General features: G+C 43.1%; 1 protein-coding gene across 1 annotated transcript in view; it reads right to left on the bottom strand.

Moving 5' to 3' along the window:
• Positions 1 to 20,196, bottom strand: part of GRIN2D (glutamate ionotropic receptor NMDA type subunit 2D) — a 1,421,508-nt gene that overhangs the window by 88,922 nt on the left and 1,312,390 nt on the right. The window contains exon 15 of the mRNA XM_073656309.1: positions 14,794 to 15,026. Coding sequence (XP_073512410.1) covers positions 14,794 to 15,026 — 233 coding nt within the window. The remainder of the gene's footprint in view (positions 1 to 14,793; positions 15,027 to 20,196) is intronic.

The following is a 20,196-nucleotide window of genomic DNA, read 5'->3' as shown; positions in this document are numbered from 1 at the left end:
GGCGGAAAGGCAGCATTTCTGTAGCCAAGAGCTTGCAGATGGTGAAATTCAACCTCTTAGCTTTCTCATGGCTAGGAGGAAATGGTCTTTTACTTGTCCACATCTGAGGGACCGAGGGCTGGCTATTGTGCTTAGACGGGGTTGATAAGGGTGTCCCCGGCAAACTGCCGGTCTGTGAGGAAGATGCAGGCGGACATGTTAGGTTGCCTTGATCCAAAGGTGGTGCTATCGATGTCGGACAGCGCTCAAGACCAGCTGGTGTTACCACCTCCAAAGAAAATGATGACCTGCCAATCACGCTGGCTGTTGCGGGTAAAGAGGTGGCAGGTCTGCGCCCCAAAACAGGTGTGACTGCTGTCCCCCCAGTCACAGAGGATGAAGAGGCCGCGGATGCACAAGATATGGCAGACGGTGGTTGGCCCGGCCGGCTAGACCGCATTGTAGCACACTGAGCTTCCCACTGCAACTTATGCTTCATGTCCATGTGCCAGTTCATGCATGAAGTACTCAAACTATGTATTTTTTGGCCTCTACTTAGCTTTTGCTGACAAATGTTACAGATAACACGAGTTGGGTCATCTTTATCGATCTGAAAAAATGCCCAGGCTATGCAAGGCTTAGCACCCATGCGACCTGAAGAGCCACCACGACTTGTGGTGAGAGGCAGAGTTGTGTTTGAGGATGCAGTTGTTGACGTGCTTCCAGTACTACGTCTCTGTCCAGGAAGGCGCAACCTGACCTCGTCGTCACTAGCATCTTCCTCCACCTCCTCTGCTGACCTCATCTCTTGGCTGACTGTGGGTTGACAGTAAGTGGGATCTCCGACCTCATCATCATCACCCTGTGCGTTATCACACCCGTCGTCCTAAGAGCCAACCTGTTCCTGCCCTGACAAAAAACTAAAGTTGTCGCTCCAATCAGGTATTTGAGTCTTATCATCGTCTTCCTCATTGTCTCCACCAACAGGAGTTACAGTTTGGGAATGAGGGTCTACATTATGGTCAGAACCTTCTGCGTCTGGTCCTGGATCCGACTCATAAAGATTCTGGGCATCAGTGCAGATCATTTCCTCGTCTGGATTCACAGAAGCGCTGGAGTCGACCTCTGATTCCCAGGCTATAGTATGAGTAAACAGCTCTGCAGACTCAACCATCTGTTCTACCTCATACTCAGACGGGCAGCTGGAGATTTGGGAGCTGTGAGGAAGCAAGTGCGATTTGGGTGACACCTTTGAGGACTGGAGTATTTGTGATGTTGAAGTTGATGTGGAGGAGAGCCCACTTAAAGGAGCACTTGATATCCGTTGAAGCACCTGCTGTTTTTGTGCCTCATCTGGAATTTGTAGCGATTGGCGTGGCCGTAAGAAAGGGATCTTATCACATTGTCCGCTAAAAGAAGTAGACATTTTAGTTTGGCTGGAAGATGGTCTTTCTTCTGCACCTACCCCACGGACACAACCTTTTTTCCCCTTCCCAACACGCCTATTCCCCTTTCCACCAGCAGCAGGCCTTTTTCCACTCATTTTGGTGGTTAACTAATTCACAACTCTGGAGTTGTTTGCACAAAAAAACAATGGATGGTAACCGAGCAGAGCTGAGTGGCCAAACTGTGGTATTAGGCCAAAACTATTGGCTGGGTTAGATGCAGAAAAAAATTATTTTTAATTTGCAACCTGATGGAGGTCAGTATAGATGGACTAATAGACCAAGTCCCACACACCGCTAGAAGCCCAAATATTTTTTCAGAGCTAGATGCAGAAAATTTTTTTATTCAATTTGCAACCTGATGGAGGTCAGTATAGATGGACTAATAGACCAAGTCCCACACACTGCTAGAAGCCCAAATATTTTTTCAGAGCTAGATGCAGAAAAAAATTATTTTTAATTTGCAACCTGATGGAGGTCAGTATAGATGGACTAATAGACCAAGTCCCACACACCGCTAGAAGCCCAAATATTTTTTCAGAGCTAGATGCAGAAAAAAATTATTTTTAATTTGCAACCTGATGGAGGTCAGTATAGATGGACTAATAGACCAAGTCCCACACACCGCTAGAAGCCCAAATATTTTTTCAGAGCTAGATGCAGAAAATTTTTTTATTCAATTTGCAACCTGATGGAGGTCAGTATAGATGGACTAATACACCAAGTCCCACACACTGCTAGAAGCCCAAATATTTTTTCAGAGCTAGATGCAGAAAAAAATTATTTTTAATTTGCAACCTGATGGAGGTCAGTATAGATGGACTAATAGACCAAGTCCCACACACTGCTAGAAGCCCAAATATTTTTTCAGAGCTAGATGCAGAAAAAAATTATTTTTAATTTGCAACCTGATGGAGGTCAGTATAGATGGACTAATAGAACAAGTCCCACACGCTGCTAGAAGCCCAAATATTTTTTCAGAGATAAATGAAGAAAAAAATTATTTTTAATTTGCAACCTGATGGAGGTCAGTATAGATGGACTAATAGACCAAGTCCCACACACTGCTAGAAGCCCAAATATTTTTTCAGAGCTAGATGCAGAAAAAAATTATTTTTAATTTGCAACCTGATGGAGGTCAGTATAGATGGACTAATAGACCAAGTCCCACACACCGCTAGAAGCCCAAATATTTTTTCAGAGCTAGATGCAGAAAAAAATTATATTCAATTTGCAACCTGCTGGAGGTCAGTATAGAAGGACTAATAGAACAAGTCCCACACACTGCTAGAATCCCAAATATTTTTTCAGAGCTAAATGAAGAAAAAAATTATTTTTAATTTGCAACCTGATGGAGGTCAGTATAGATGGACTAATAGACCAAGTCCCACACACTGCTAGAAGCCCAAATATTTTTTCAGAGCTAGATGCAGAAAAAAATTATATTCAGTTTGCAACCTGATGGAGGTCAGTATAGATGGACTAATAGAATGATGCTATGCCCAAAAGATTTTTACTTCACTAGGTGCAGTAAAAAAATTGGTATTCTATACACAGGTGGTATATCTTGCAACACAGATAGGCTACTCCACTGACTAACACACTCTGCAATAGGCCAAAAAGGATTAGCTTTGCTAGATTCAGCCAAATGCTGTGAAAAAAACTTGCACAGCACTGGCACAGACCTGCCTGGCAAAAACTGATAGGAACTGATGTAACCTAGTCCTGAAAAGGACTCCAATTACAATTAGTCTTTACTCCCACAATCTATCTATTTAAGAGCACAGACCTGCCTGATAAAAGTCGTAGGAAATGCTGTAACCTAGTCCTTAAAAGGACTGCAATCACAACTATTCCCTACTCCCAAGCTATCTGTATATTTGTGCGAAAATTGGCTTGAAATTAACAAGGTATAGCGCACACAGCAACAGCGGTGCCGTCTAACACGCAGCTGCAGCAGTGAGAAAATGGTGGCGACGGGGAAAATGGCTTGGTCTTATAGGGCAAGGACATGTGACATACACTGCCAATCACACATGCCCTTGCTTGTGTGAAAAAAAGCACTTCGCTCCGTGTGTGCGCTGCTGATAGGCTGACAGATTGCACCTCCCCACTGCAAATGCGGGAAAGAGAAAAAAAAATGGAGATCTTCATTGTTCCTGCAGAGATCCATCCCCTGCCCCTCCCCCCGCCCCGCTGTACACTCAAACTGCGTATTAACATTAATTTTCATCATTACTGAGAAAAAATCCAGTTATGATTTTGGTGCACGAACAGTTATCGAACATAACCTCGAACAGCCGAATTTTTCTCAAATTGTTCGTGTTCGCCGACCGGCTCGAACACCGCCCAAAACAGCTCGAATTTGAGATTGGCGAACAGTTCGAGTAGAACAACGCTCATCTCTAGTCATGAGTCTCCATTGGCAGGTCATCCAGGAGTTTCAAAGACTAAGAGACTTATCAGTCATAGCTTTTGGTGGCCTGGATGGCAGAAGGAAGTCATCAAGTGGGTGCGTCAGTGTACTGTGTGTGCTAGGTCAAAGGCTTCACATACTCCTGCTGCAGGGTTGCTTTGCCCTCTGGAGGTTCCTAGTGCGCCTTGGACGAATCTCACTATGGATTTTATTACTGATCTTCCTGTGTCCGAGGGTTTTACTGTCATCTGGGTGGTCGTGGACCGTTTTAGTAAGATGTGTCATTTGGTTCCATTCATTAAGTTGCCCTGCACCAAGACACTTGCTAAGGCGTTTGTTAAGAAGATTGTCAAGCTCCATGGCGTTCCCACGGATATTGTTTCTGATAGAGGACCTCAGTTTGTGGCTCGCTTTTGGCGTGCTTTTTGTGACAGGTTGGGAGTCCATTTGTCATTTTTGTCTGGTTATCATACTGAGTCAAATGGACAGATTGAAAGAAAGAACCAGGATGTTGAACAGTTTTTGCGTTGCTTTGTGGCGGACAATCAAGAGGTTTGGTCTGAGTTTCTGCCTCTCGCAGAATTTGCTCTTAACAATCATACATCCTCCTCTGCTGGGTGTTCTCCTTTTTTTGTTGTACTGGGAGACATCCGTATTTTGGTTCGTTCTCCAAATTGGGGTCGGCGGTGCCAGAGGAGGAGAATTTTTCCGGTGATTTGGAGAGAGTTAGTAACCTTCAAGAGGCTAACAAGAAGTCCAAGAAGTATTTTGACAGGAAACATAAAGAGGTTTTGTTTACTGTGGGTGACATGGTTTGGTTATCCTCGAAGAACCTACGATAGAGGATTCCCTCTAAAAAACTGGGCCCTAAGTTTGTGGGTCCATTTAAAGTGCTTCAGGTTGTTAACCCGTCTGCTGTTAGGCTGGATGTCCCTACTTCCTGGAAGATTAATCCTGTGTTTCATGTTTCCTTGTTGAAAAAGGCTGACGTATCTGATAGGGACACCACTGTCACAGTTCCTCCAGTGGTGGAAGATGGCGAATATGAAATTTCTCGTATCTTGAATTCTAGATGGCATAGAGGGAGATTACAGTATCTTGTCTCCTGGAAGGGTTTCGGTCCCGAAGACAACTCCTGGGTAAAGATGGATGATGTCTCTGCTCCTAGGCTTACTAAAGCTTTCCACAGGAGGTTTCTGGATAGGCCTGGCCCTTGAGAATCCGGAGGATCTCCACCCTTCTGGCTGTGCTGGACTTCAGTGTTTGACTGTCTCTCTAGCCAGGTGCTTCTGTGCCTTTCTCTGTCAAGTTCGCTTGGTCCTCTGGGACCTCTAGTACTTTTTGTCAGTTTGTCTTTTTGTGTTCTGCAACAACTTCTGTTTAGGAGGTGTCCCATTTTTGTTCCAGTCCTTAGTTCTTTTAGGGACCCCTCCCTTAATTCTATAGGTCTTCGTTCAGACTAGCCGAGGACTAAGGCGGGTCTGTTCACTAGGAGCAGGCAGTCTGCTACATCGTAGGGATTCAGCTTAGTCTTACTGTAGGGACAGCTTTCCCCTATCTTTCCTTAGTACATGTTGCAGATCATAACAGAGACAACTGAAAAAGTCTTATAGAAAGAACCGGAAGAGTGTGGCTTCAGTGGCCAGTGTGAAATTTGCAAGATTTCTATTTATACAGATTGTGATATGTAAAAGAACATTGCCAATTTTTTTTTAGATACATTTAAAAAGGTTGTCCACTACTTTAATATTGATGACCTATCCTTAGGATAAATCAGCAATGTCTGATCAGTGGCAGTGTGACACCCGGCAGCCCTTTCGATCAGCTTCTCCCTGTGCCGGTGGCAGCTAGAAATGCTCTATTAGTGCACTACTGATAGTGGCTGCGACCGTGTACTACACATCCACCACCTATTGATATGAATAGGTGATGGATGTGTAGTATCCCGCCGCGACCACTATACAGTCGATAGAGCTGCTTCGAAAATGAGCACTTCCAGCTGTCGCCAACATTGGGAACAGCTGATCATCAGAGGTGCAGTGTGCTCCACCCCCCCCCAATAAGACATTGATGATCTATCCTAAGCATAAGCCATCAATGCTAAAGTAGTGGGAAACCTTTTTAGCACAAAAAAACTTGATTTATTCAATAGGTAGTTTTCTGATGATGCATACCTGTTTAAGGACTCCAACTCCTCAACAGTGAAGAAAAATTATTAGCAAAACCTTTGATAGGGCATATAGCACATCACAACCACTAGGTGGGTGCAGACAGACATATAGCACAAACTCTATAGCGAGTATGTTTTTTTTTGTTGTAAAACTGGTCATCTAGCAACACGTTTATTGAGAAAAACATAAGTAAAGCAAACAATTAGTTATTAGTGATGAGTAGTGTTGAGCATTCCGATACTGAAATATCGGGTATCGGCCGATATTCGCGGTATCGGAATTCCGATACTTAATTCCGATACTTCTACAATATCGAATACCGGAATCGGAAGTTCCCATAATGCCTGCACTCTGCAGTGTCTCTGAAGTATGACAAGCTGGATGGCAGCGCTCAGCTGAGATACAGCCTGTCATCAGAATGCCATCCCAGCGTGGGAGAATTCTTCTGATCGCTTAAAAGCCGGCGGGCGGTAAAAAGCCGCCAGCTTTTAAACAATCACACAGCCCCATACTGCTTCCCCGCAGCTTCCCACCCCGATCCTCCGCTCCCCTCACCACCTCCCATCCCGATCGTAAGTTAGGACCGGGCGGGGAGCGCAGCACCAAGGAGCGGGGAGCGAAGGACCCGGGCGGGGAAGCCGGCAGTGAAAAGACTTCACCGCCGGCTTTCCCGTTCTGTGCTGCGCTTTCCCGCCGGTTATTTCAAATGAACAGCTGAGGTATCAGGTGATCCTGATCAGCTGTTCATTTGAAGTAGCCGTGGTGCCCTCAGAGGGTTCACGTCAGTTCATGCTTGACTGCATTGCATGAACTCACATGAACTTTCCCACGGCCGCACAGGTCAGCCTCACCTCCCAGACGATCAGCCCGTCATGATTGGTGTGTGTGGGTGTCTGTGTGTGTGTCTGCGAGTGTGTGCGGGGTGTCTGTGCGTGTGCGGGGTGTCTGTGCGATGTCTGCGGGTGTGTGCGATGTCTGCGGGCGTCTGCGGTGTCTGTGCGATGTCTGCGGGTGTGTGCGATGTCTGCGGGTGTCTGCGTTGTCTGTGCGATGTCTGCGGGTGTGTTCGGTGTCTGTGCGATGTGTGCGGGTGTGCGTAGTGTCTGTGCGATGTCTGCGAGTGTGTGCGGTGTCTGTGTGATGTCTGGGGGGTGTGTGTGTGCAGGCAGACATAGGCCGATGTGACACTACTACTCCCATCGGCCTATGTCTGTCCCCCGTCCACTCGTGCCAGCAGGATCAGCTCGATGGGAGCAGTAGTTCCCATCAGCCTGATCCTGCTATTTAAACTGCCCCATGGTCCCCAATAAATTTTAAATACATGTCATTGGTAGCCAGTGGTTGCCTATAATAAATTAGTTCATACATTACCTGTCCCCGCCAATCACCACCTAAAATAAAGTAAAAAATAAAAAACTACACCTATACTCACCTAGACACCTATTTCCCCGAAGCCATCGATCTCCTGTAATAAAATATAAAATAATAAACCACAACCTTATCCTTACCCCTCCGTAGTAGTCCACGAGTGTCCCACGATGATCTCCAGTTTAGAGCAGCCACATAGAATGTGACCGCTCTGAACCGCTGCCGCCGCTAGAATGATGGGGCCGTAAAGCAGCCCTGTCACTGCATAAGCGGGTTCGCCGGAGTTCAGGCAGCGCTGCTCCGGTTAGCTCCTTTACGGCCCTGCTGTATCGTGAGAAAGTCCCAGAGTACAGCAGTGCTGTAAAGGAGGTCTCCGGAGCTGCGCTGCCTGAATGCACTCCTGTGACCTCAGTCAGTGGCTCCCGCTGCCGGGAGCGGACGTGTTCCCGGCAGCTTGAGCTTACAGCAGCCATGCACAGCTGTCACCATCTCCAGATGTGACAGCTGTGCATGGGAGATCAGCGCAGGAACGTGGACAGGTAACTATTTTTTTTTTAGTAAACTAAGAATTAAATAAAATTGTGTGTTTTATTTCAAATAAATTATTTTTTTCTGGGTGTAGTGTGTTTTTTCTTTTTAACACTTTGTAGGTTAGTAATGGGGGTGTCTTATAGATGCCCATCATTACTAACCTGGGCTTCATGGCAGCTGGCGCTGACATGAACCCCAACCCTATTACCTCCTGCCACCGCACCAGGGCAGCGTGGAAGAGAGAGGCTAAGTGCTAGAGTTGGCGCATCCTATGGATGCGCCATTTCCGGGGCGGCTGACGGCTGGTGTTTCTAGCCTGGGAGGGGGCCAATATTCATGGCACCCTTCCTGGGCTATTAATATCAGCCGCCAGCTGTCTGCCTAGCCTTTGCTAGCTATTAAATAGGGGGTACCCCACGTCATTTTTTGGGGGGGTCCCCCATTTTAATAGCTAGTAAAGGCTAGGTATTCAGCTGGGGGCTGATATTAGTAGTCTTGGAAGCTCCGTGGGTATTACCCCCTTCCCAGGCTTCAAACATCTGCCCCAACCGGCTGCTTAACCTCCGCTAGAGCCTAAAATTATGGGGGATCCCACGGCAATTTTTTTTTAAATAAATCCTTTATTTTAACACTAAATGACATTTGAGGAGTTAATAAAGATGCAGTCCCTAAATTATTATTTATTTTTTAATTAATTTTTCCCAAAAATTTTGACGTGGGCTTTGCCATATTTTTGTATGCCAGCCAGGTAGAGCATCCAGCTTCTATGAACGTGCCATTTTCCAGGGTGGCTGCGGACTGCAATTTGCTCCAGGGGGGGGCAGAAAGCTTGGGCCTCCCTGCGCTGCAGATTCCATCCCCCAGCTGCCTAGTTGTACCTGGCTGGACACACAAATAGGGAGAAGCCCCACATATTTTTTTTTTAATTATTTCATGAAATTCATGAAATAATAAAGAAAAAAGGGCTTCCCTATATTGTTGTGTCCGGCCAGGTACAAATAGGCAGCTGGTGGTTGGGCGCAGCCCGTTCCTGCCTGCTGTACCTGGCTGGACACAAATATAGTGCGAAGCCCCACGTCAATTTTTTTTTAATTATTTCAGGAAATTCATGAAATAATTTAAAAAAAATTGATGTGGGGCTTCGCCCTATATTTGTGTCCAGCCAGGTACAGCAGGCAGGAACGGGCTGCGCCCAACCACCAGCTGCCTATTTGTACCTGGCCGGACACAACAATATAGGGAAGCCCTTTTTTTAAAAAATTATTTAATGAAATAATTTTAAAAAAATTGACGTGGGGCTTCGCACTATATTTGTGTCCAGCCAGGTACAGCAGGCAGGAACGGGCTGCCCCCAACCACCAGCTGCCTATTTGTACCTAGTTGGACACAACAATATGAGGAAGCCCTTTTTTTCTTAATTATTTCATGAATTTCATGAAATAATTTAAAAAAAAAATACGTGAGGCTTCACCCTATTTTTGTGTCCAGCCAGGTACAACTAGGCAGCTGGGGGCTGGAATCTGCAGCGCAGGGAGGCCCAAGCTTTCTGGGCCCCACCCGCTGCAAATTGCAGTCCGCAGCCACCCCGGAAAATGGCGCGTTCATAGAAGCGCCATCTTCTGGCGCTGTACCCAACTCATCCAGGGCCCTGGTGCGGTGGCTCGCTGGGTAATAAAGGGGTTAAGGCCAGCTTGGCATTATCAGCTGGCCCTAAGCCCGAAATTCATCGGGTCACGCCAATATTAGACATGACCACCATGAATTTTTAGTAAAGCATTTAAAAAAAAACACAACACCCAGAAAAAAGTCCTTTAATTGAAATAAACACACAATTCTTTATTGTTCTAAATTAAACTATACTTACTATCACGCCCATTCCAGCTGAAGCCAACGATCTCCTGCAATAAAAGAAAAATAATAAAGCAACCTCATCCTTACCTTTCCATGGTTCCCACAACAGCTTCAGCTCTGCTACATCGAGATGACAGGCTGGACCGCAGCAGAACGCTGCCATCCAGCCTGTCATCCCGCAGACACTGAGAAGCGCAGGCTTGCTTGCGCTCCTCAGTGTCTCTCTGTGACGGCATAAAGATGAGTCGAGGTCATGTCCAATGAACTCGGCTCACCTCATGCACGTCACTGACAGCGTGGGAAAATTCTCCTGCACTCAGCGCTTCAGCGTGAGAATTTTCCCACGCTGTCAGTGATGTGAATGAGGTGAGGTCATGTCCAATGAACTCAGCTCACCTCATGCACGTCACTGACAGCATGCGAAAATTCATGGCACCCTTCCTGGGCTATTAATATCAGCCCCCAGCTGTCTGCCTAGCCTTTGCTAGCTATTAAATTAGGGGGGACCCCACGTCATTTTTTTGAGGGGGTCCCCCATTTTAATAGCTAGTAAAGGCTAGGTATTCAGCTGGGGGCTCATATTAGTAGCCTGGGAAGCTCCGTGGGTATTACCCCCTTCCCAGGCTTCAAACATCTGCCCCAGCTGTCTGCTTAACCTCCGCTAGAGACTAAAATTAAGGGGAACCCCACGCCAATTTTTTTTTAAATAAATCCTTTATTTTAACACTAAATGACAAGTACAGTAATCAACACTGTCACTGTACTTCATATATATGTGACTGACATGTTTCTATCTATCTAATCTATGTATGATTCTCTATTCCTTCTATTCTAAATTGTCGGGTACAGATGCTGAATTGCCGGCCGGCTTTTTTAAAGAGACGGTGCATGAAAACACTATTATATTTTTAAATAAATCCTTTACACTAAATTACAAGTACAGTAAGCAACACTGTCACTGTACTTCATATATATGTGACTGACATGTTTCTATCTATCTAATCTATGTGTGAAGCTCTATTCTGTCTGTTATAAATTGTCGGGTACAGATGCTGAATTGCCGGCCGGCTTTTTTAAAGAGACGGTGCATGAAAACACAATTATTTTTTTAAATAAATCCTTTACACTAAATGACAAGTACAGTAAGCAACACTGTCACTGTACTTCATATATATGTCACTGACATGTTTCTCTCTATCTAATCTATGTGTGAAGCTCTATTCTTTCTGTTGTAAATTGTCGGGTACCGGTGTATGCCGCTGATGAATTGCCGGCTTTTCGCGTAATACATTCTACATTATTCTTAGTTGTTTTACTTCATGTAGAATTAACCTACAAGGAAAGAAAGGGTTTATTTTCATTCCGATATTTGTGTCCCATTGACTTGCATTGGTTTCCGGTATCGGAATCGGCAATATCCGATACTTTTTGGGTATCGGTCCGATCCAATCCGATACGATATTTCCTGATATCGGAAGGTATCGCTCAACACTAGTGATGAGCAAGCATGCTCGTTACTCGAGATTTAAGAGAATGCTCCGGTGTTTTCTAAGTATCTTCGGCGTGCTCGAATGTTATGTTAGAGTCACTCCATGTGCATGATTTGCAACTGTTTGACATTTTTAATAAATGTGAGTAATGCCTGTTTGTTAGGCATTCCTAACATGTATTAAAGCTGTCAAACAGTCGCAAATCATGCACAGACAGTGACTCTAACATAACATTCGAGCACGCCGCAAAAACTAGGCAAGCACTTGAGCATGCTCGCCGAAAGGGTTAACAGAACACGCTCACTCATCACTATTAGTTATCTATAGAAAGTGACCAGAGATATAGTTAAAGATATGATATTATGGCCGGTTTATGCTCACCCTAGGACACGGAGCCCAATTAATTATCAACTGACAATTTGTTGCATGTTTGTTAAATGCCCAGGCTGTAAAAATGATCTTATGGCATTTTGACCTAGGGTTATAGTGTCAAGTCCTTGGTGGCACATTGTGGAATTTCCTGTTCTTTATGGCCAAATGTTTCAAGAATAATTGTAAATATAATTATGTTAACATTTGTAATTGTTTTCATAGGAGCTGACATAAATTCTACCACTGAGTCTTTTAGAATTCAATAATTCGTGAAAAAATAATGTAAACCATGCTTTTTTTATTTCCTGTCGCAAAATAGGATCTTTTTCATTCTACAAAATCATAATAGTGCAGATATAAAAATTGTTCCAGTAAAGGTAATAACATAACAAAAGAATGGCTCTGCACAGTAATAATTTAAATAAAAATAATAAAATATATCACCTAAGTTATGAGGAACTCTGTTTCTGCCAATAAAAATCATGACTTAGAAATATGTTTGCATCCTACTGGGGGGAGAGGAAAAATAAATATGGTCTGTTTGTAAGGGAAAGAAAATATAAGAGCCTTCTGTGTAAAATCATAAACAGCATTATATAATGTAGTGTAAGTATAGTCAGAATGTAGTGATAAACAAATTAGTAGAAACACAGAAAGCTAAGCAGTCTATGAGCTTATTATTAAAATTAAAGAAGTTATCTACTAGTTTCACATTGATGCTCTATCCGTAGGATAGGGCATCAATGTATTATTGGCCGGGGTCCCGCATGCAGCATCCCCGCCGATCAGTTGTTACCAGTGCAGGCGGCGTCCGCCGGCTGGAAGTGCTTCCCTGCGGTGCTTGGCCGTCGATCTGTAGTGGCCGCCATGGGGTAATGCACATCTGCCTCCCATTCAATTGGATAAGAGCCGGATGTGCAGTAACAAGTGACGGCCACTATAACTTGACAGCCAAGCAGCGCAGGTTAGGACTTCCGGCCTGCGGCCACCATCTGGAGCTGTTAACAGCTGATTGGCGGGGGTACGGTGTACGGGACTCTGGCCGATCAAACATTGATTCCCTTACCTTATGGATAGGGCATCCTACGGATAGGGCATCAGTGTGAAAGTAGTGGACAACCCTTTTAAAAAGGACCTTTCATCAAATTTTTCATGCTGAACTAACTCTACACACAATGTAAAAGTGGCTGCAGATTGGAAAACAAAAGTTAGTTCATTTTTTTTTATTTTGCCTTTCTATTACAGAGATATTATCAAATATTTTGTACCTATTGAGTTAAATTTAGTTAAGTCCAAGTGGGTGTTACTAGAAAGTTTTCTCTGTGGGAGGCGTGTACTTCACATTCCTATATGACACTGACCAATTGTAAGAAGACAGCAACATAGGAGTGCTGAAGGATCTGTGATGATGTCATCAGGGTCACATGACATGAGTGCACAAATCCTGCCAGCTAGAATGTGCAGCCTAAATAAACACTGAAGATATATAACACAGCACAGACGTGTGGAAATATTAATTGAAGTTAAAATATCCACACTTCAGAGGTGTGAAATATATCTTCAGTGTTTATTTAGGCTGCACACCACGACTGGCAGGACCAATAGACTCAGGTAATGTTACCTTGATGACATCATCATAGGTCCTTCTAAACTTCTATGTTGCTGCCTGCTTATGATTGGTCAGAGTTAAACAGGGAGAAGAAGTACACACCCCCAGTGAAAAATATCTAATGATACCCACACTAAAGTTAACTCATGAGTTGCTAAATATTTGATTGATAATATTCTACGCAATGGTAAGTCAAAATTTAAAAAATAAATGTATAAATAAATAAAACGATTTCTGCTCTGTAGCCACTATTACATAGTGTGTTCATGAACCTACTGCTGAAAGGTCCTCTTTAAAAGTTTAGTTACTTTTTAAAGATGACCCAATCTGCATTTCCCAATACAAGGCATTAATATTCGATTGTCGACTATGGTGGAAATATAGTTTCAAAACTGAAAATTTTGAGTCTCAGTGAAGATACTGGGATTTGCTCATATCAAGTTGACAATCTCCAATTTGCTTCTCAAGAACTATTTGTTGTCAATTGCTTTTATATACACAGGTAAGATGTAGCGTGTTACGTGCATATATGGCTGATGCTTCTCCTTTTCCTCCCATATGCAACAAGGCTTAACAAGCAATGAAGAACATTGAACTTGTGTTTGTGTGATTAGTTGGGGTATATATTTTAAAGGGGTGTTCAGGGCTCAACAAAGAATTCTACAGTCTCATTAAACATTGACAAAATCAGATGAAAAGCTAGTCACAAGGTAATTGCAGGTATGCAAACTGCATACTTGTGGTTATGTGACCACCAGCTCAGATTAGCAATCAAGGGATATCCTGACAGTGTGCACTCTGTACACTGTCAGGATTCTACAAACTGCAGTGACTACCAAAATATATATGGATCCCAAAAACCCTTTTAGTAAACTAACTCCTAAATAGGTTGTGTGGTATTTTTAACAACCTGTTAGGTAACTAATCAGTAGTGGTGCAGGAGGTGGACTTAAAAACTTGCGATTGGTTTCCCCACACATTACAGCTGCTTTTCTGTCAGTCCATATTCTGAATCTATTGACTATAGGAAGGCACTTTGAAGTAGAATCAGCCATTGACCCATTTGTGGTCATCTCTAGGTTACTCTCAGTCAATAACTGACCAGGAAATTAAAAATACAACCAAATTGTCAAAGTTTTAAGGAAGTGTTTAAGTGAGTGAGAAAAAGGATTTCTTTCATTGTGTGCAAAAATGAAGGTGACTGATCACATAAATGGATGTAGCCTGTCACCCTAATGATGTCCTATAGAGGTGTTGATAACCAGATATACTGTACCTCTATAAATAATCATATACTAATACCATCAAAGCCAGCCCCGGTTAGTAGCAATTATGAATAATTCTACTAAAATATCATCGCCATAATATCACCAGGCAATGATAAAACTAAAGGGTCAAACTTGTTTTTTTTTAGCAGAAATACATAGCAAGATTAATGGTCTCATCTGTCAAGGACTAATTAAGAAAAAAGAACATAAGTTACAAAATTGCCACAATAATTTTTGTTTGAAGCTACAAATTAAGTGAATGAAGACATAAAGATAATTGATAATATATTTACCCTGCTAAATGCCAATAAAAAGTCCAGCCTCCCGGAATGCCTCATGCAGTGCCGCAACTTCCAGTAAATGAGATGTTCCCATGCAAACACCAGCAAACTTAATCCCATTGCAACTAGAAGCATGTAGAAGACCCCCGCCATGTTGTCTATGTCCAGTTTGCTGCTCATAACTTCAATTTTGTCATTGTGACAAATCCCTGATAGCCACAGTCTTTCCAGCATCTCAATCTCATCTGTAGAGAGAAATGCACAAGATATAAGAATATGCATTATAGGTATTGTAAATTAAGAAATTATCAAAACCACTTAAAAACAGTTTAAATAAAAAGTCCTCACAAGTTCACGACAATGTCCACAAGCAACTTTATACCACATACCTTTTACTCCATGCAAAAAAAATTGTTTAGCTGTGGATGTCTACCTGATAGTTTACATCTTCAGGCTACGGTCACACGTTGCGTTTTAATGCATTTTTTTTGCAAATTAAAAGCTACCTTTTACAGTACCAGCAAAAGCTATGGGATTTCAGAAACCTCTTGCACACACATTGTTTTTTTTCCTGACTGAATTGGAGAACTGCTGCGTTTTTGAAAACTGCAGCTTCTCCACTTCTTTCAGTGTTTATTCAGCGATTTTACAGTGTTTTTTCACCAATAGAAAGCAATGAATAAGTGCCAAAATGCAGAAATAATGCAGCAAAAAACCTAGGTATCAGGTTTTGCTGCATTTTTAATGAAAAAAAACATGTACAGCAGTATGTGAAACCCATTTCTTTGTGTGATTTTCCCAAGTTTAAACCACAATGTCTTGGTATTCTCATCTGAGAATGGCAGTTAGGATTAGTACAGTTTAACTAATTTAGGGATGTGTGCAAAGTAAACAGTGGCTGACCAAGGTGTGAAATTGTACCATACCTGATCAACTCAAGGGCTGACCAAAGTGTGAAAGTAAAGTGTCCTTCAAGCTCCATGCACTGCCAATGTCTTAGGTAAACTATTCCTGACCAATTTCCCCCCCCCCGACATTTGTAATTGTGTATTTTTTCATGAACTCATATGTTTTTTTCTGTTCAGAATAGTTACTATTTTTTTTCAAGCATAAAAATCTTTTTCCACTAATTAATTTGATCAAATTCCCCTTTTTTCCAAAAATGATTTTAAGATTTTATATAGGTCTTGCATTGATGACCTGTGTTCATGCTTCTGTGTTAGAAGCAAAGCTGAACTTTGGAATCCTGGAAAATGCAGCAAAAAATGCAGCAAAACCTGTTTTAGTAAGCAGCTTTTCTACTGCCAAGAAATCAGGTTTTGCCTGCAGAGAAAAACGCAGCAAAAACGCAACATGTGAACGTAGCCTCACCCTCCACTTTTGCCTTGGTAGACCAGGAAACAAGAGCCCAGGGGAATAAAGGTGCAATTTATGGGAAACATCATGATATGATATATTAGCTTCTAAAAACAGCATCACACAAATTATATGTAAGTTTTCTCTTGTATATTGCTTCTGAATTGTTAATAAGAAAATTCATTGGTATGATTTGGAAAGTTTTGCTTTTTACTTCAACACAACATACTTTGCAAGCAAGAATACAATGCCATGCTATTGCTAGTTATAATTAATGTATGCAAATGAGCTTACTTTCAGCTTCACTAATAGAAAATTATAATATCTTTAATTAGCATAAAAATCTAGAATACATATTAGATATGTGAAATGTTTTCAAGTGCTTGTAATAAAGATTATTGAAAGTAGCGCCAAAATAATGTATTGTAACTAAATTATATTAACCAAGTTTCTCAAATATTAAAGAAACTCTCTAGGAATGAAATAAAAATCGAATTTTCCCCTTCTATAGGTGGATTTCTCAAGTTCTAGCTTGACAACTTTCGTGCAATTTCATTGGCTGTTGGCAGCCGTTAAAGAGACCCTAACAGTGGATACATGCTGTCCGATCCACAGGCAGCATGCATTAGACATTAACTGTTTGAACTCAGCCAAGTAAGTTTCACTCTTAAGTTCTGCAGCATTTCAGAGAAAATCAAACTTCAGAAGCTGCTGGGGACTGAGCAAACTTGGAGACTAGTCGGACAGGCGGGTCCCCGATGGCTCCTCCCTTCCCACTGCCCTGGAGTGACAGGTCTTTCTTTTTGTACAGACATAGGCCTGTCACGCTTTAGACAACTCCAGACAAATGCACACTCGGCCTCAAGCTCCAGAGAGAACGAAATACTTCTCTTGCTAAGCCATCACAAGTAGAAATGAATATAGCTGGCACCTCCCTCTCAGACACATCAAGTATTTTTACACCCAGGCCAGAGTGCTAATTAGCCAGAGGGAGGTAGCCGCTGGATCCTAAACACAGCCTCTCATCTAAGAAGATGTCTGTAATGCCAAATGTAGACATCTCCTGCAACCAACTGCAAGGCAAATGTCACATTTAACAAAGTAGCACACTGTAACGTTAAGTATGTGAACATGAAATATATTAAATATGAAGAGCATTACTGCTGTAGAAAATAGAAATAAATGCGAAATCTTAGTGCATAAATTGGCCAATTCATGTGTACCTGGTAGCCGCATTTCTCAAAATACCAGGACCCTATCATAATTCTTTGCAGCTATCACATCACATTGTGTAGCGCAGCCAATCATTATGAAATATCATAGCTTGCATAAAAGCAAAGGCAGGGAACACAGCAGCCAGGTTGGGATGAATCTGGAAAGTGAGAGGATGTCACAGCTCACGACTTAGCAATAGAGACAGGAAGAGAAAAACATAAAACACTGAACAATTCTTCTGACAGTGTGTGTGACAGCACAGTAGTACAACAGCTACCATCCATTTACCTAGAGTCATATGGATCCTTTTGATATTACTAAGACTATGATTTTTTAAAGAACTTAGAAGATGGATACAATCAAGAAGACCTCAGAGTGTAATACACATCATTTTAGGATTATTAGAGTTCTTGTGATTTGTTGTGAATCAATTCAACGCTAATCACATTTTTTGGAAAAATTCAGCTAAGCTGGAAAATTTTACAATATTCACTTATCTTTTTACATTGCAATTATGTAAGTAGGTGTAGCACCCTGAGGACTCGGCTGCTACAGGGGTATTACACCTCAAGCCAGAGGTGTGGTATTCCACTCCCGGGTAAGGATGGAGTGTGGGACTGAGCTCAGATAGCTGCATACACTACATACATCCCATTTCCGGGGGACAGACCGACGGTACTCCCACCAGTATATGTGCAGGTACGACAGTGTCTGTCCCTGGCTGGAGTGGGAGGGGGGTGGAACATCCCAGTAGTGTAGGGGCAGATAGGGGGAGCAGTCTGGGTAAGGCTAGGAGCTCATTGGGTGCTGGTCACCTGAGCTCACACATAGAGGGAGTATATAAGGTGGGCACCATCTTAGATCAGGGTCAGTCTTCTGTAGAGGGTCAGTCAGTCCTGAGAGAGGTCCAGGAGCGCCTGCAGAGAGAAGAGAGAGAGGAGAAGAGAAGGACCCAGAGGGGGAGAAGAAGGAACCCCAAGAACCCAGTATACAACCAGAAGGTTGAAGGGTTGGCACGCAAGGGAACCGGATCCCAAATTAGTGGAGGAGAGAAACTACCCTCAACTAAGAACCGGAGGCTGCGACATTACATGTGGAGCAGCCCCTCACCAAGTCCACTAAGAAGGCACACCGAGCATAGGGTCAGGGAAGCCAAAGAAGGTTCACCCAACAGGAGACCCGAGGGAGCCGGACATAAGTGGACCCCTGGTGGGAACGGCCAGTAGAGAGGACAGTCAGAAAGGGAGCTCAGGACCACGCTCCAGAATTGCTTGGGGGTTGGCCGAGTCCAGGACCTGGTGGACGCAGCACGGCTCGGGCGGTCACTCAAGGCCAGAGTGACCAACAGAACAGCAGTAAGTAAAAACCCTGAACTGCACAGCCCGACTCTGAGTCTTCTTACCATCCACACTGCACCACCACTACCACCATCCTCTACACCTGACCCCCTGAGGCTATACCACTCCCGTTGGGGGTTATACTACCACAGCTGCACATAGACCACCAGCCTCAGCGGACCCTGCTGCAGCGGCGGCCTTTTGACCGCAAATCAACGGGTGGCGTAGTCGACACTAAGAACAACTAATAACATCTGTAAAGACTGCCACACACTGAGTTTGACACCCTGGGCACGGACCGGGTCGCCGCCACTCGGAGACTACAACCCCCATCAGATCCGGCTCCGGGTAATCCCCAAACAGCACTGGCCCAGGGGGCGCGTCATAGGCAAAAGCAAACTACCAGACAGACTTCTAGTGGGCATTGGTTCGGGGACTATGGCAAGCACTGAAAGTGTATGCAGTACTGCATAAACACACAGAGTGACACAGAGACTGTCCCAGAGTAAAGGAGGAGCTGCTGAAGATAGTAGTTTCAGCAAAGTTTTGCAACTTAAAGCACCACTCTAGCATATTTTTTTTTATTTCAGTGCTAGAGTGGTGCTTCTAATCTAAGTTTCCTGACCCTAGTCCTATATTTATATTTACCAGTTGCCGTCTTCAGGTCTTCTCAGTGCCACACTGGTCCCATGCCACCATTTTGTCACCCCATCTTCTGACTGACCAGAAGTCAACAAGTAATAGTCCCAAGAGCTCAATGTAAGTCTATGAGAGTCTTGTTCCTGCTCTCATAGACTTACATTGAATTGTGACTTATGGATCACCCAGCAAACACTGGAGCAATCCGGCAGGTCGCAAACTTCTGTAGACCGAGAGGACAAAATATGAAGACGATGGCTGGTAAGTATATGACTGGGTGTAAGGCAACTTATATTCACTGAACCACTACAGTGCTGCAGTAAAAAAAGTGTTGGCTTAGTGCTTTATGCCAGTGAAGTGTCACAGGGGTTATCTGTGTTCAATTTAAGATTTTTCGGCTAGAGCTGCCAGGTACGAATCATTATTCAGTAATGGTTAGAGTGTTTTTGTCAACATATAATTAACAGATTCTATTATTATTTTCTACTTTTCTAACTTTTCTAAAACTTTTTTTTCGTCCTGACAGCCATGCCTGCACATCAAAGAGAATTCTTGTGAGAACATTTTTCGTCAGGGACATCCCAGTACTAAGCAACTGGAAATGATGAACCGGTAAATGTAGAGAGCAGCAATGTGGCAAGCTTCAATGTCTACCTCTAACACATTATATAACTCTCTGAAGGTTGCAATTACACATCTGAGCTAATTCTATTAATTTTTCCTTTTTCTATTAAACTGAATTTTGATACTCGCATCCTATACCTTGATTTATGTGGCAAGAAGTCATTTCAAATGTGTTAAAAGAAATATTTTGTATACTTTTCAATCTAATGTTGTTTATGACATCTTCAGAGAGCTGAGGTCTTAC

The sequence above is a fragment of the Phyllobates terribilis genome, unplaced genomic scaffold (assembly GCF_046119375.1).
Source record: "Phyllobates terribilis strain yellow unplaced genomic scaffold, ASM4611937v1 Scaffold_12__6_contigs__length_324123572, whole genome shotgun sequence".
Taxonomy (NCBI): domain Eukaryota; kingdom Metazoa; phylum Chordata; class Amphibia; order Anura; family Dendrobatidae; genus Phyllobates; species Phyllobates terribilis.
Note: the sequence above shows the minus strand (reverse complement) of the source record. Positions and strands in the feature narration are given on the sequence as shown.